At 38.6% G+C, this 17,417-nt stretch overlaps 1 protein-coding gene across 1 annotated transcript; it reads right to left on the bottom strand.

Moving 5' to 3' along the window:
• Positions 1-1,605: 1,605 nt before the first annotated feature.
• LOC143861704 (protein CUP-SHAPED COTYLEDON 2-like) lies at positions 1,606-5,390 on the bottom strand. The gene is made up of 3 exons (XM_077372589.1): positions 4,374-5,390; positions 3,884-4,167; positions 1,606-2,208 (listed from the first exon to the last, which is right to left on the bottom strand). Exons 1-3 carry the CDS (start codon positions 4,555-4,557, stop codon positions 1,738-1,740), a joined length of 939 nt encoding a protein of 312 aa, XP_077228704.1. The 5' UTR covers positions 4,558-5,390; the 3' UTR covers positions 1,606-1,737.
• Between the last annotated feature and the right edge of the window lie 12,027 nt (positions 5,391-17,417).

Raw genomic sequence — 17,417 nt, 5'->3', positions numbered from 1 at the left:
ACATTACAGACCATATTTGGTACACAACACCGGCACGCATTCTTCTGTTCTGGCATGGCCATGGAACCTAAAAGAGATGCCAAGTGGAATGTCGAAAGCTACAAATGAGTGGACCCCTGCAACATATTTAGAAAGAATCATCCTAATTGAAGCATGTCAGACTGAAATCAATGCAATATCTTGATGTTGAACATGAATCTTCATTTAATGGGTTTCTTCTTATACGATGGATAAGTATATTTTTCAAAGATAGGGGCGGTTAGAAGTACCACAAGAGCTCAATTGATCAATAATCCAAACCCTTTATCCGTTAGGCTTTTCGCTTCGCTTTCTATCGAGGGCCAGACATCAAAATCCACACACAAAGGATGAATCTCACCCTCCAATTTGTGGCACCCGTCGGTTGTTCCTTTGGCTTTTTGTGCATGGCACATCCACAACAACCTCTAACAGATCAATGGTTTGGATCATTGAACAACCACGTCTCACTTGTACTTAAACCCGCTCTTTACTATTGACCATATAAGAACCATAGCCTGTATGTATTGTTAGAATCATAAATAGAAATGATTATGCTATTCTAATTCCTATTTTGATTCTCTTAACAATGGAATTGGAAAAACTAAATAAAATTTTAATTAAAAAAATCATCAAGACTAATGCAATATCAGAATACTCTCTCTCTCTCTCTCTCTCTCTCTCTCTCTCTCTCTCTCTCTCTCTCTCTCTCTCTCTCTGTGTTGGTTGAGGGGGTGGGGAGTTAGATTTGAGCAATTTTTCTTAATTGTGCCCCGATGTAATTTCTTCCCGTTCATTCCGTTCAATTTTTTTTTGAACCAAATGCCGGAATTGGACGAAAATTGAATAGGATTCAAGCAATCCAAACGCACCCTTATATAAGAACCACATGTTCTGCTATTCAAACCATTTATATGTTGGTCCTTATAGATTAGTCATGCATCAAAATTTACTTACTCCCATTGGCGAGTCTTAACGACATCTAACAAATAAGGTCCTGTTCCTTTTGGATTGTGATTCCAAAACTGATTATCGGACTGAAGTTGAAACCCAGTTTATTCGTTGAAAAATATGCACATTCATCATATAACATTCCATTTAATGGACTGTGAAACTACCAGCTACTCCAAAAGCTTGAGCTGTTGGAGAAGGCGTTATTTAATCTTTTATACTTTAAACACTCCCTCTCACGTGTGGCCCCTCTTTCTTTAGGTTAGCCTACACGTGGCACATGTGGCTCCACTTTTGGGCTTGGCCATTCCATTTGGACCTAGGCATTTGCTCTGATACCATGTGAAACAACCGGTAACTTCTTCGAAAGCTTAAGCTGTTGGTGGAGGCATTATTTAATCTTTTATACTTTAAAAGAGAGTGATAGTGTAAGGCACGCTCATGATGTAGTGAGGATGAGATTTTATACTATGTGCACCAAGTAAATCATCTCCATATGATGTTCCTAATCCTCCCATCTGTAGAGTTTTCTAAAAGTTGTCGTCCATCTAATGAGCGGCGGCTTGGATCATCCTAAGAAGTGGGCCCCAATGTAATTTTCTGAAACATACTGTACTTCACGCGCACACATCCATATAAAAATCTCGGACCCATAGTATAAAGATTTGCAACTTAATATAGTAATTAGCTACATGGCCTCTTTAGCTCCCAAAATAACAAAGACAAGCAGTTAAGCCTGTAATAGCATAATAAGGTCATTTCAAATCATCAGTTGGTCCAAAGACGGTCAAGTTCGGTAGCCCCCATTGGCAACTGCTGCCGGTACCTCTCCGCCTGCTGCTCATTCTCCGGCCAATGCCCGGCCGAATTACACCCGCCCATCTCATTCCTCTCAAAACTAGACACACCCTGCATCGGCGCCGCCGCCGAGAATAAAAATGGCACTGGAAAATTCTCCTGCACCAACCTCAGCCTCGAAAAACCCGGCGCTCCTCCGAATTGCCCAATCGATGCGGGAACAGGCGGGAGTTGGTTTAAATTCGTGGTGGAGAAGCAGGGCACGTGTTCCCTGGCGGATTCCTCTGTCATGGCCGCATACGACGAGGAAGCCGGCAGAGGCGAGAAGGATGATGACGGAGATCCGGCCTCAAAATAGACACTGCCGGGAGTCCGAGTCGTCTTCTTCAGACTTGGTCCTCCTCCGGTCTTATGGAAGACCCTTGAAACGACCCACTCGTCCTACGTCCGTGGAGAACAAAATTAAGTAACAATACATTTGAATCTTGTTAAGAGTGAAATGACTAAAATACCCATCTTTTGTTGTTAACAACTTGGTATCTCTGTCCATCTTTTATCATCATTGTATACATTACCTTATGATTGTGATGACATTGAAAAGGCCGTAGGTCTGTTATCAGATGATAGCCCAACTTCAAATCTAGCATTATTCTGTTGTTAATTGGTTTCTTCCATATCTAACTTGCTACCATGTTTTGATAATTGCGCTAACTCACCTTGTCTTTTATAATTTAACCAGTTGTCAAATGTTTTTACAATTCCCAAAAAACTCTCGGAAGCAAAATTTAAAAAGAAACGACAGAGAGAGTTAGTTCAATCATAATTTCTCTACCCTATATTGACTTTGCCAGATGCTGAGAAAGAGCAGTAGTTCTTTTCTTTTAATTTTTTGAAAGTTTTCATTGGAGTCAGTCGAGTCAACATATGAAGCAACTAGTTGTAGTCCCGTGTGAATGCACGGGCCGGGCGACTAAAAAATTATGATGTTGAACTATTTTTCTTAAAAAGATGTAATTTGGAAATGCAAGCTGTGTGTAAAAAAAGTAAAAAAAACACAAAAAATGTGAAAAATCAAGAAAATCAGAGGCCGATATGATTTATATCAGGAAGATTAAAATTGAAAAACGACGAGTAGATCAAAACCATGTAGTTCAGTGTCTTTATCATGAAATTTCAAAACCATGTGCAGACAACACCAGATATTCATCCAAGGCACCACTATTATATTGTAGATTTGGTAATAAAAGAATAAAAGGCCAATCTTTGTTAGTGTAATTAGGGTTTAAACAAGGATGCTTAAAGCATTACACCCAAGGTATCTAATTTGGAATACCAAGTAAAGCATTACACCCAAGGTATCTAATTTAGAATACCAAGTTTGTTGCCTCCGGCCCCTATATATATAGAGATACAATAGGGTTATAAGAGGTTAATGGGCTCACTACACCTGGTCCATTACCTATTGGGCTTATATTAGAACATACATGGGTTATATTATATACCCAACAATCTTACCATATGGAAGCAGACAAGCAAAATATTATCACATGAAGAATTCCGAATTCCTCTAAAATCATTGCCATGATATAAACAAAGTTACACAGAAGAAATGTTTGTGAGCTTGAAGCTGGAAGATAGACCACTGTAATGATTTAATAATTGATGAAAGAAAAGAAACAAACTTCGTAGATTTTTAGAGACTTTAAATGAGTTCTATTTTACAAAAAAAAAACCGGTACCCAACAAAAACAATGTAGAAGTCGAACAGTGATCAAATACTAAAAAACAGTAGATAGTAGAGAATAGAAGAAAGGAAATTGATATCTGCGCAACCATGTTTTGATAACTTCACTAACTCGTCTTTTAGTATTTAAAGAGCTGTCAAAGGTTATTACAGTTCCCCAAAAGCTCTCACAAGAAAATTAAAAAAGAAAAGACAAGCTGACTTTGTGCAATTATTAAAACATTGTAGTTCCAATATCAACACCCGAGGAGAAAAATGAGATTTCTGCATAGCCCTTGTTTTAACATCGATGCTCCTATAGCAAGAGCTGCATTCCACGGACAACGAAATCCACCATGAAAAAAACTAGAGCTTTAAGAGATTATATTATACCTTAGTGGTTCTGGAGAAGTAAGGATAGGATAATTTTCCTTCTAGGCGATATTCATGCATAACCCAGTTGCTCTTTTCACCTTTTGGAGCTCTTCCCTTGTAAAAAACAAGTGTCTTCTTCATTCCCACAAGAGAAGCCGTTTTTGAACTGTAAATTTCCTTGTCTTTTCCAGTAGCTTTCCAGTACCCAGATTCAGTAGCTCTGTTAGTTCGGAGCCCAGTTGGATACTTACGATCTCGGAGGCTGAAGAAGTACCACTCCTTTTCTCCCATTTTTCCTTTCCCTAGAATGATTTTCGAAGGGTTATTAGAAAGAAAAGATTTTAATACGGGCTGCTGATATTGACACTACCATGTGTCAAAGGTTGTTACAGTTCCAAGAAGCACAATTAAAAAGAAAAGACAAGCTAGTTTGTGCAATTAGTAAAAAAGTAGTGCCATTATCAGAAGCCTTGATATAAGACTGGGTGGAAATTGCATGAAGGCATACCAGGGAGCTCCCAAGGCTCGCATTTGTTGAGGTCTACTTCAGCTATGGCTCTGCTTGTGAAACTGCTCTCGATTACCTTTTTTATCAGATAATATGAAACAAGTTCTTCGTCTGTTGGGTGGAACCTAAAACCAGGTGGAAGCTGTGCTTCCCTGTTATCATCGAAATGTTGGTAGCTCTCCATTGAAACCCAGATGAAGAAACTGGTATAGGAGCTTAAATGGAAGAGAAAATGTGGAACAAGAATGGAAGATTTGAGTCTTCAAACCTTTAAATGGAGAGACGAAGAAAATATTTCAAGGCGAAGCAGAGAAGGAATGGAAAAGAGGAGAACATGTTTTTATATTGCCTTGGTAACCCAGTGAAAAACCAGACTGAACGGTTTCAAGTTCCCATCAAAGCCGAGAGGGAAAAACAGGACAAACTACAGAGACCAAAAACTGGAAAGAGAATAAGCCAGTGGGTACTAAGAAGTTCCCAACATAAGGTCAAATGCAGAAACTAGTAGTAAGAATAATAAAAACCAGACAATGATTAAAAAAAACTAAAAACCCAAATGTAAGAACAGGACAAGCAAAAGAAAATTTGAGATTACAGAACTCAATAGGCACTATCAGAATCCAAAACTGCAGAAAACTGGGCAAAACAAAATCGGTGTTTGGCAAACCGACCCTAATATATGGTTAGATGGATTTGATGAATCAGGTGGCAGGGATGGTGAAATAATAAGGGTCTGCTTTTGGTGCAGCCCTTACTACTTATCATATCCATGGCTGTGGGTTTGGGCTTCTGTTTTGAGTATACGTGCGTGAGAAAGTGTGCAGGTATTCTCCCTCAGTGAAGAAAGCGAAAGGGGGGAATAGAAAGTGATTTTAAGAGGGTGCAGAGGGGATTTGAACGTGGATCGATGAAGCTGCATCATATCTCATATGACAGCACAGTACCAGATTAAATAATCATGCGACAGAGACGTCGTAAATCCACGCCATTTTTTTTTGCTTGTTGTCATGATCTGCTAGCAGAAGATATCATCTTATTTCCTATTATTATTTGCAGCTTTATTCTTTGACGAGTGTTACTTTTACATGACCTACTCCATCACTTGTTTCTTGATTTTTTACTATAAAAAGACAAGAATTCTGTGATTATTAATTTATTATTCCTTTGAAAAAATTTAGCAAAAGAATAGACTAATATTTTATCTTAATTATCGAGTATTGAAAATGAGGGGATTTGCTAGAATTCTGTTTCAGATTGAAAAAACAGAACCCACAGTCAGTTCTCTTTCCTTGTTCTAGGAACAATTTATATTTTCAAAATCTAGGTTCAGCCCAAAAAAAAAAAAAAAAAAAAAGGCCTGAGCAGCTGATTTTACAGTAACCCACATCAAATTAGTTAAGTTTTCATTTCTTTTCCAATCCAGAAATGATTTGTTTCCTTCCCATATATGCAACCATCCGTCCATCCATCCATCTACCCATCACCATCAAGAGACTGATGAGCTGAGATTTTGACGCGTCATGCTCGGATTTTAAGATAAGCATATCGCAACTTCACATCAAATCATCTCCTCAATCTGCATGCTCAGGTCGCCGTTTCCTTCTCTTTGTTGTGCCCTTCTTAGCTCCTGTTTTTGGTAGCCCCTTTCCTTTTCAAGTTGTCAAACATTTTCCAACAAAACTTCCCAAAACTTTCTATTTATATTCTCTTATAGGCCGGTTCGATTCCCGGTTTCATGACAATACAAAATAAACCGTTACCATTGAAATTTGAAATCAACCTAGCTAAGAAAATATCTTCTTTTAATGGGATTAGGTTTTAGAATTAAATCACGTTTTCCATCTCTGTTGAAATATATCCTCAATGATTAAATAGCATAAACTCTAAGCTTTTGTAGTATAAACGATTGACTCACCCATGACTTGCCTTCATGATCTCCTTTTCTTTTTTCTTTTTTTCACAGGTGTGTCTTCCTAGCAGCTCATGTAGTTATTTGGGAAAAAAATACACATGTTGGCACTACCATGGTTTAATAATTGCACAAATTTAGCATGTCTTTTATGTTTTCATTGGGCCTTTTGGGAACTGTAATAATCTAACCTTTGACAGCTGTGTAAATAATAAGAGACGACGAGTCAGTGCAGTTAATAAAACATCATAGTACCAATATCAATAGCTTCAAAATGAGGAATCTGCTTGGGGGCATCAAGTTGCCATGTGGATGTGGTCTGAACCATTGATTCGATCATGGATGACAGAAGTGTCCAATGGAAGCCGAAGCATTGATTGTTATAGTCCATTGTCTTACGCATGGGATTTTCGATTGGTAACGGACAAAATTCATGTGGGTCCTCTCCTCATGATGTCTACAAGATGGACATTCTCGATTAGTCAGTTGATTGTTGGCATTGATCCCGACTGTGAAAAACCCTAGGGTAGTTGACCTAACATTGGTTTTGGGGAGGGGAGGGGAGGGCAGGGCACAATGCGCGAGAGATATCTGTAGAGATCGCGCGTGACCACTATCTTAAGTCACCCGCCGCCCTTTTCTGTCTGTCTCGCTGCCACTTGGGTGCCCTTACCTTAAATCAGGGTTGTGAAAATTGTACTTCAAATATTAAAGATTGGTGTATGTACCGTAAATAAGGGTTGTGAACATCGCCCAGGAAAAACATGACACGCCCGTAGAGTCGTAGAGACACTACTTTATCCGGACCTCTTTTATTGGGATTGTTTGGAATGGATCAAACATTTTGTTCTAAAAGGGGATGATCGTAGCCGTCCGATCATTGCTTAGAAATGGATGATTAACAATTTAATTAAGTTTTGTGAACCTGTGGCTAGAAATTTTCAATCAGACTGATTTTCATGTGGACGTAGGGATCAAGACAATGCTAACATTATGTGGATGGGCAAAGGAAAGCTGCCTGATCTGAACCATTGATTTGTTGCCCCTGCATAAGATGATCCTAATCCGCCGATGTGTTGGTGTAAAATGGATGGCTAAGGTATTTAAAAACAATAATGGAATAGAAACCTCCACAAATTGAAGGGTTACGATAAAGGTTAAGGGATTAAGAACGTAGATCTAGATATTTGAATTTCGAAACTAGGATGACGGGTTTTAGATCTAAAGAAAGGTGTGGAACCTAGGCCTAGGGTTTTGAATCTAAAGGATATGAGACTTTGATCTAGGGTGATGATGCCAAAAATCTGACTGCACGAACTAGCTTCGCAGAATCTGTAATCCTGTGCTCACAGAGAAAGCGTCAGTGGGCCCGGAGTTGTGGCTCCGGACGGCCATTTCGACACTCAAGTCAGAGATGGGCAATCACAGATGATGTACGGGGAATGGGAGAGAGTTTATGTCAAGTTATCAGACCAAAGGAGAAAAGGGAGAATGTAATGCCCTTTGCTTGAGTGTGTAGCCCCTCTTTTTATAGGGGAGGAGATCCACGATCTTGGAGATATCAATCGTATCTTTGATTTAGCCCACGTGGAGCGTGATGGCTGGGGAATAAGATCGTGGAGATATCAATCATACCTTTGATTTACCCCATGTAGACCGTGATGGCTGGAGAATAAAATCGTGGAGATATGACTTCCGATGATCGTGGGTGGAGATCGGGGATGGTAATTTGGGCGGGACGTTTTGAATTCAAAAGCTTCGCGATTGTGTTTGATTTTCCTGGTAGCTCGGTACCGGTCAAAAGAGAAGTATCAAGAAGGCCCAATCAATGTTCGTTACTGAGTGTTGCTGCGGGGGTTGCATTGATCCAGTTGAATAATGGAGAAGGTATTTGAGGGTCGGTGAATGCTGATTTTTACCACAACATAGGGTTTATGGATTCCAATATAGGGTTTTGGGTTGGCAAAAGGGGAGATAACTGAAATTGCAGGAAATGAGAGAAGAAAAAAGAATAAATGAAGAATAGATCTTTATCAATCCGATTACCTCTAAGGACTAAGGTTTTGCATTAAACCTCTAGTCCCAACAACACAGTTGGTACAGAAACGTAAGGCCAGCTCGTTTTAGACTGTGACAACCGATTGTGGGTCCCAAACTAATTATTGGAATGGTTTTTTGGGCCCACAATCAGTTGCAACAATACGAAAGGGCCATGGACAACCTAAAACCGACAGCAATGTTTTTTTTGTCTTTTCCAGCTTCTGTAGAAACCAGAAGGGATGGGTGACGAAGTACCAAAAAGTGGGCTGAAAATTTAGAAAACGAGAGAGGTGATGAAACTGTAGTGTGATGCTGAAATCATATGTACGGTGGAGGAGTGTGATTGTGTCTTTGTCACAGCCTGGCGTTTCCTGATTGGCTGTCGCTTTTTGCTACACTTACTGACGCGTCTTTGTCTTGTCCAATCCAAGTCACGTCCCTTACCTTCCCATCACATGGAATTTCTCCCGTTTTGTCTTTTCCTCTAGACATTTCGAGGAAGGGGCGTTGGAATTTACACTCCACTGGTTTGATATCGGACACCCATATCACCCATTTAGATTTTAGTCCCTTCGTTGCCTTTGCCTCACCAAATTTGGTTCTGCCCACTAAGGTTTCTAAAATGAAGAAAGGGTTGAAAAATATGGCCGCCCTACTTTTCTGTAGAATAATAATGATAGGCAAAGTACGTTATGGCCCGGTTTGTTCTGGATTTCTAAAATCGATTGCGAGTCCAAAACTGATAATTGGACAAAAAATTTAAACTAGCGGTGCAACTTAGTTTACCCGACCCGAAAATAGCATGGGTCGGGTTTAGAAATCACGAGTCTAGGGTGGGGTTGGGTTTTAGCTCAAAAACCTGGCTCAATCTTCGGTAAGGTCGGGTTTAAAGAAAAAAAATTCGAAATCCGACCCGACTTATGTAGGTGTACTTAGTGGTGTAAACGGATCGAATTCGGAGCGGATATGGCTATATCCGAATTCGATTACAGTATACACTATCCGAATTCGGATTCGACAGATATTTAATATCTATTACCGAATTCGTATCCGCCGGATATTGTTCGAATTCAGATATTATCCGTATCCGTTTATTCGGTAAATTAGAACATTTTATTGCGGCACTTTATCTTTTTTCTTCTTCTTGCTCGAATGAATTTTTCAAACCCTAAAACTAGACATCTACATTCTCTTCACAAAATTAACTCTCAAACCCTAAAATATATGAGATCATCTTCTTCCTTTTAAAACAAAAGCAGAGAGAGAGAGGGAGGCGGTGGGGATGGATGATGGTGTTGGTATTGGTTTTTGGGTTTTTTTTTTTTTGTATATGATGGAATGGGTTTGGGCTATTTTGATGGAATGGGTTTGGGCCATTTTTGTTTTTGTTTTTTTTTTTTTCTAAAAAGAAAATTCACTTTTCTTTTAGAAAGAAAAGATAGTGTGTCATTACTAAAAATAAATATTAATGATATTATTAATAATAAATAAAAAGTATTTACTTCTCGGATTCGGATGTTAAACGGATCGGATATACCATTTACCAGATTCGCATCCGCTAAGAGCCGGATATCTCATAAAAGGATTCAGATAATATCCGCTTGAGACGGATTCAGATAATATTCGCTTTAAACGGATTCGGATGCGGACGGTAATCGAATTTCCGAATATCCATTTACACCCATAGGTGTACTATTTGCATTTTAATTATCTCTTGAATAGCATGGCAAATTATTTTTCAATATATTGATATAATTGTTTTCATTAAGATGATCATGTTTATGATGTGGAAATATAGTTCCCTGCATAAATTTATACACTTGATTACATAAATTTAGAGATTTTTGGTGTGAAGACTTGTTTTTTTTTCTACAACGCGTCAACGTGAAAAAACCCGACCTGACTCGACCCGACCCGACCTGAGAATTATCATGGGTAGGGCCAGATTTGAGAATCGTAGGTTTTCCGGAAAAAAAACCCAACCCGACCTTACCCGAGATATCTCTCGGGTAGGGTAGGGTTCTTCAAAACCCGACCCACCCGACCTGAGTTGCACCCCTAATTTAAACGTTAATTATGAGTCCAATAATCCATTTTAGACTCGTAATCGGTTCTCAAAATCCAAGACAAGCAGGGACTAAGGATTACATGAAGAATGACGTTGCCCTATTGGTTTTTTATTTCAAGTCCAAAACTGAATATTGGATTCAAAATTAACGTTTAAGTTTTAATCGGTTCTCAAAATGAAGAAACCTGAACATGAGCCCAAAGCAGTAACCAAATTATACTATCGTGGGTGTTCCCGGCATAAAGCTCTGTCCATGCCATGATGTCCAAAGCTATCTGTCACCAGAAATAAATTTTTCGCACGCCCAGTAGGATTATGCGGCCCCCTCTTAACGTGATTTGACGTCACACTATTTTGTCCAAAATGTGTTTCATTTACAATTGCGAGCTAAACAGAAATGTGACTTTAAAAAAATGGGCTGATGTTATCATTTTCGTTAGAATATCTCATTGAGCTTTTCCTTTTGTAGTTAGGCTGATGTTATCATTTTCATTAGAGTATCTCATTGAGCTTTTCCTTTTGTAGTTATGGTCATGCTTGGGATGCAGATTTGAACCGGACTAGGTGTTTGTGCCTGTGGAATAACTTGAATGTTGTTCACTATAGATCTTATATGGAAATCTATTTTTTATTTTTATTTTTTACAAATCGGATGGTGAGATTGTTACATGCCTAATCGGCCGTAACGGAAATAAACAAAAAGAAAAAAGAAATGAGGGGGAAAGAGGTTGATTCGAGGCAACCGGACCTCCTAATGGCTCAAATTGAGAGGAACCATGACTCTCCTACAAAGTTTCCTTTGCTGTAGAATTCTTTTCTTCTCCTCCTTTCATTCACTTACAACTAAATAAATACAAGTAAAAGAGAATACCACATCACAAGTCCATTTACCCACTTACAAGACACATCACCAATAACTAACCCAAAAACTCTAAAACACATAGCTACTACATAATAACTAGATAATAACTAACCCCATAAACAAGATTAACTTGCACCTATCATTCCACCCCGATTACAAACAACCTTATCCTCAAGGTTGAATTGTTGAGAAAATACTTATAATCCATCAGGGTCCCAAATCATAATGGCCGCCATCATTTGAATACCTCCTTCAAAATCCATTGCCAATAAAGTTGGAAAGAAATGCAATTTTTCGTGGAGGCACATCGAAACGACAGATTGATCGAAAAACTTAGCATGGTGTTCAACTAAAGTATATTCGTCCCCATCAATTCTCACTTTTTCTCCATTTGAAAATCAACATTTTCAAGATTCTGTTTTTCTTCGTCGTTGCGCATTTCCTTTTTCACCATTATGCTGATTTTTTTCAAACCTTCCACAAATCTTCATTGTCCTTCGATCATTTTCAAAACCAATGATTTAATTTCCTGTAGATCTTCAAGTACGGATTCCCAAAACTCCAACGACGCAGCCATGGCGCAAGATCGACGGCTTTGATACCACTTGTTACGTGCCTAATCGGCCGTAACGAAAATAAACAAAAAGAAAATAGAAATGAGGAGGAAAGAGGTTGATTCGAGGCAACCGGACCACCTAATGGCTCAAATTGAGAGGAACAATGACTCTCCTACAAAGTTTCCTTTGCTGTAGAATTCTTTTCTTCTTCTCCTTTCATTCACTTACAACTAAATAAATACAAGTAAAAGAGAATACCACATCACAAGTCCATTTACCCACTTACAAGACACATCACCAATAACTAACCCCAAAACTCTAAAACACATAGCTACTACATAATAACTAGATGACAACAAACCCCATAAACAAGATTAACTTGCACTTATCATTCCACCCCTATTGCAAACAACCTTGTCCTCAAGGTTGAATTGTTGAGAAAATACTTGTAATCCACCAGGGTCTTAAATCATAATGGCCGCCATCATTTGAATACCTCATTCAAAATCCATTGCGAATGAAGTTGGAAAGAAATGCAATTTTTCGTGGAGGCACATTGAAACGACAGATTGATCGAAAAACTTGGCATGGTGTTCAACTAAAGTATATTCGTCCCCATCAATTCACACTTTTTCTCCATTTGAAAATCAACATTTTCAAGATTATGTTTTTCTTCGTCGTTGAGCATTTCCTCTTTCACCATTATGCTGATTTTTTTCAAACCTTCCACAAATCTTCATTGTCCTTCGATCATTTTCAAAACCAATGCTTTAATTTCCTGTAGATCTTCACGTACGGATTCCCAAAACTCCAACGACGCAGCCATGGCGCAAGATCGACGGCTTTGATACCACTTGTTACGTGCCTAATCGGCCGTAACGGAAATAAACAAAAAGAAAATAGAAATGAGGGGGAAAGAGGTTGATTCGAGACAACCAGACCTCCTAATGGCTCAAATTGAGAGGAACCATGACTCTCCTACAAAGTTTCATTTGCTGTAGAATTCTTTTCTTCTTCTCCTTTCATTCAATTACAACTAAATAAATACAAGTAAAAGAGAATGCCACATCACAAGTCCATTTACCCACTTACAAGACACATCACCAATAACTAACCTCATAACTCTAAAACACATAGCTACTACATAATAACTAGATAATAACTAACCCCATAAACAAGATTAACTTGCACATATCAGAGACTGTGAGTGAAACTAAAATGTTTAGAAGAATTTCATTGAAATAAGATCTATGAGATTGAGAGGATTGGAGTACGTGGAGGATAGTGATTTTTGAAGTTGATCCAAGGGGTTGTGTAGAAGTAGTTTGAAAAGTGATGAGTTGTTTTGAATATGGATGTTGGAAGGGAGAGTGAAGGTGATTTGGTTCAATCCGAATGTTGGCAATGCATTGTAAAATTATGAATAGAATGCTATCCATATGCATATGCAGTCGAGGGTTGGCTTTGAGCTCGTGTAAGTGCAAGTGGAGTTTCATCGTTGACAGGTTATTTTTAGTGATTAAATCTTGAACAAATTATTCGAAAGCAACACAATTGCTTAGTAGCCATGTGTTGTATGAAAGTGACAGATTATATATCTACATCAAGGTTCTATGTTTAGGTACATTAGGCTTGATTTTTGTTGTTGGATCATATTTTAGGCCATAAAACTATGGAAGAGGTCTGAGTAATCCAGGTCAGTGTAATTAACAACATAGGCCATGCATGAAGGTGTTGGCCTATGTTGTTAATTGCATGTGATTGAGAATGCATTTTAGCGAGATGGTCAAGGATCACTGGTTTGAGGATGGTTAGGTGGTGAATTTATTTTTTACTTTTGAGAAAAGTTTTGAGTGGGGGGGTTATGTTTGAAGATATATTATGGTTTTAATGTGATGGTGGGTCAGATGCAATTAATTTAATTTGGATGTGTGGTTCAAGGATCTTAGCTGTGACTGTAAGGGCCTTAAGTTTTTTCCTCAAGAGCGGGGTCATCCTTGTTAAAGAGGTTGTCTATTAGGATGTGTGAAGTATCATTAGTGCTTATGATGTACGGGTTTGGTGTTATGAGTTGTCATGACATATTAACATTGTTAATGATTTAAATAAATGTGTTTTTTAACATTGTTAATGATTTAATGTGTTGATTTAAATAAATGCGTTTTTTTACCAATGGATGTTGGTGAAAATAGTTGCGTTGTTATTTAGTTGTATTACAATGAATAAGAGAATAATGTATACTAAGATAATGTGTGACTGTATGTACGAAAAAGGATAGTATATCCGCCTTGCCTTAAGAACCAGACAGGCGAAAACCACCACCTACGCAAACCGGAAGCTGCTATGGCAAGCCAGAGATGAGCGGAAGGTCTTGGTAAGCAAGAGATGCACCGACTCACTTGAATTGTTGTTATGGTTTAAGCATCATGAGTTCTGTAATCCAAAAGGTTCGAATCTTAAGCGAATGCATGTACCGACTGACTTGAATTGTTGTTATGGTTTAATCATCATGAGTTCTGTATCCAGAAAGTTAGCATCTTAGGCGAAGATCGGTTTTCAATTCCCACATTCAACTTTGTAAACCATTCTCGTGCAATTGGCAGGAGATCACATGGCAAGAAAGGCTAGCTGAGATGGAGATTTCTGCATCCTATGCAGTGGTTATTGTGTTGTAGGTCCAGCCCCATGTAGGCCCTAAACCCTAATATGAACCAGAAAGCGAGACCCATGGGTGTGTGGAGATAAAATGTGAAAACGTTAAAAGAGAAACAGTGAATTGAAGAAAAAAAAAAGGGAAAGAAGAGAGAAGAAGAAAAGTAAGGGTTTTTTTTTTTTTTTTTTCTTGTGGGCTCTTTTGGGGGTTTTGATTGGGATCAAACCTAGGTTTTGGAGCGTTCTACTTGGAGATTTTCACCGCGCCGTTGAATCCACTTGTTGCACGGAGATTTCGCGAGGATTTGGGTTTTTGCGACTTCAAGATCAAAGTGCATATTCGTCGGATTCGCTCCGTGGTTTTTCCCTCTTTGTTGGAGGGTTTTCCACATAAATCTTTTGTGTTCTTTTGTACGATTGCTCTCTTGATTGTTTGATTTCTTTGAGGGAAGTGATATATCTACCCCTTTTTTATCGCCGGGAACACCCCTTGTAGTGTTTGTGGCAATGAGGGGCATTGGATTCTTCTGACATAAGTACAACAACCCCTCTTTAGTCATTGACACACTAACAGGGGGTGTCCCTGGTGATCAAAAGGGGCGGATATATCATTTCCCTTTCTTTAATCCACATATTTATTTGCTTCGTAATTTGAGTGGATTTTCTTGGGCGAAAAAACCAACACATTGACCGTACCTATGAAATCTCCTCAATTTTGCTACAAGGAAGAATGTAAACTATCTCCCAAACGTTCTCTCTAAAATGGAAGGAGAAGAAAAGGGTTCATTCAATCTATCTGGATATATTGCAGAGGGTCAAAATTTTGATGTCTCATTTATAAGCCAGAAAAAGGAGCTGCTGTTATTACTTGTTTGATAAAATGCTCAGTGGATGGTACCAAGAGCGGGGTATTTTAAAAAGTGTGAACACTAGTGATATAACAGTAAAGCAAACAAAAGTTGCAATGAGATGATGAACAACCTGTTGGAGATGGTAACTTTCTCTCGGCTCTGCATTTTGTTTTATTTTATACAATTTATCATGGTCATTTCGTCTTGTTATATGTATTCTGACCATAGTTTCAGAGTACTGTTTCAGGAATAGGCAAATTTTTTGGAAAAAACTTGAAATGTTTGGAGAGTTTTGAGAAAAAGTTTGGGGGAAAAAACTCATGTGGCCTTCTCTTACGTGAACTTGATTTTCTGAATGAGACACCACAAAAAGAATGAATGCATGTGTTTGCTATATTAGAATTTGAGTTCAGATTTCACTACAATGTCTTTTTCATAAAAAAAAACTTAGCTAATCTCCATGGACCAACGCTCGATCCATGAACCCAAATAATGACATTTGAAGAATCCCTCTCTTTCGCCTATATCCCTAGGAGTGCCAACGATCTGGATCGGTTGGCTAAATCTGGGGCATTAAGGGAGACGGAACGGGGCCTGTCTCACCGTTGATGTGAATTTGTAATCTTTTTATGCTCTAAATGTAGTTATCTCTCTTCGAAAGCTACAATGTCTTTTTCAATGAATTGACAAATAACATGTGAGAAATTGATGAATTATTCTTCAAATTTATGTTTAATTCAAAAATTTTGGTTATTGCAAAAATGAGAGGACTTTGAAGTAATTCGGGATCTTTTAAAGTTCAAAACAGAACAAAAAATACCACAATTCCATAAGAACTTCTCAATAATTTAAAGATAAATGTAATCATGCATAATCCTCGATCTGTTTGGTTGCCAGTAAAATTTAAAACCTAGGAAGTTTTTAGTAAAATTTTCGTCCCATCCTATTTTTGGTTTCTCCCTCAAGACAACCGGAAAAGAAAGAAAGAGGCAAGGCAACAATAGAGGAGGTTGGGAGCTTATTCCCACTCTTCCTGTTAGTCCCATCCGACCCATCCACCCATACCCCAAGAAAAGAACCCGTGCCTTGGCCTTGGTAAACCTGAACAAACCCTCGCCTCTTCTCGCCGTTCTTTATATTGATTGGTCAAGAATCTGACTTGGGTGTCGAAGTGGTCGTCCGGGACCCACCCCGGACCCCCCTGATCCCTCTTTTTCTCTCTCTTCCCTCTCTCTCCTTCCTTCCCATATTTGGTAATGACACTCCTAAATTTTAGCGGGAATTCTAGGAATTGTAGGAAAAAAAAAAACCTAACAAATCCCATTGACTTCACTATTGGGATTAAAAAGCTCCTAGGATAAAAATTTTACTGGCAACCAAACGGAGCCTCGGTTCACATGTATACATGTGGAATAGCTAATCCTAGGGGCACGTTTGGCTGGCAGGAAACTTTTTTCATGATAAATCGGTGACTCCAAAGTGGTGAGATAGGAGCAAATTTTAAAATTTCGGTTTCGGACCCTGAAATTTTGAAATTTCGGTCAAAATTCGGTTCGAAATTTCAGTGAAATATTAAATTAATATTAAAAAAAACAGATTTTTGGGGTCAAATTTCAGAAAAACTGAAATTTCGGCCGAAATAAATGACCGTTTCGGTTTTTGGTGGTTTCGGTGTTGGTCTCCACCGAAATCCGAAATTTCGGATTTGGGTCGAAATTTAAAGCCATGGATAGGAGTACGGTGGGTGAAGTGGCTAAAATTCTGGGATAAAAAATTTGGAAGCTAGTGTGGAAGTGGCTAAAAACGAGGATCATCCAACGGATTAGATATCCGAGCAATAGTGCATCCACACTAGGCCCATCAGATAACCACTTCCAATCACCGTACACGTGTCATGAATGGCCAGGATTGAGATAAGCAGCGACACAAACGTAACTCTACTCGCAATCCATGGTGTCAAAAATCGTCAAACAAGTGGACCCCATCGAGTCCATTTTCGATTTTTACCGTTGGAATTCACGGGCCCACTAGCCCAAAGCCACTAATGTAGTAATGTCCAAAATTCAAAAAAGAACTCCCAACTTTATAACGGCTACTTATGCAAC

The sequence above is a fragment of the Tasmannia lanceolata genome, unplaced genomic scaffold (assembly GCF_043159265.1).
Source record: "Tasmannia lanceolata isolate RefF3 unplaced genomic scaffold, GAP_Taslan_0.1 ptg000037l, whole genome shotgun sequence".
NCBI classification, from domain to species: domain Eukaryota; kingdom Viridiplantae; phylum Streptophyta; class Magnoliopsida; order Canellales; family Winteraceae; genus Tasmannia; species Tasmannia lanceolata.
This window is presented reverse-complemented; position numbering and strand designations above follow the sequence as displayed.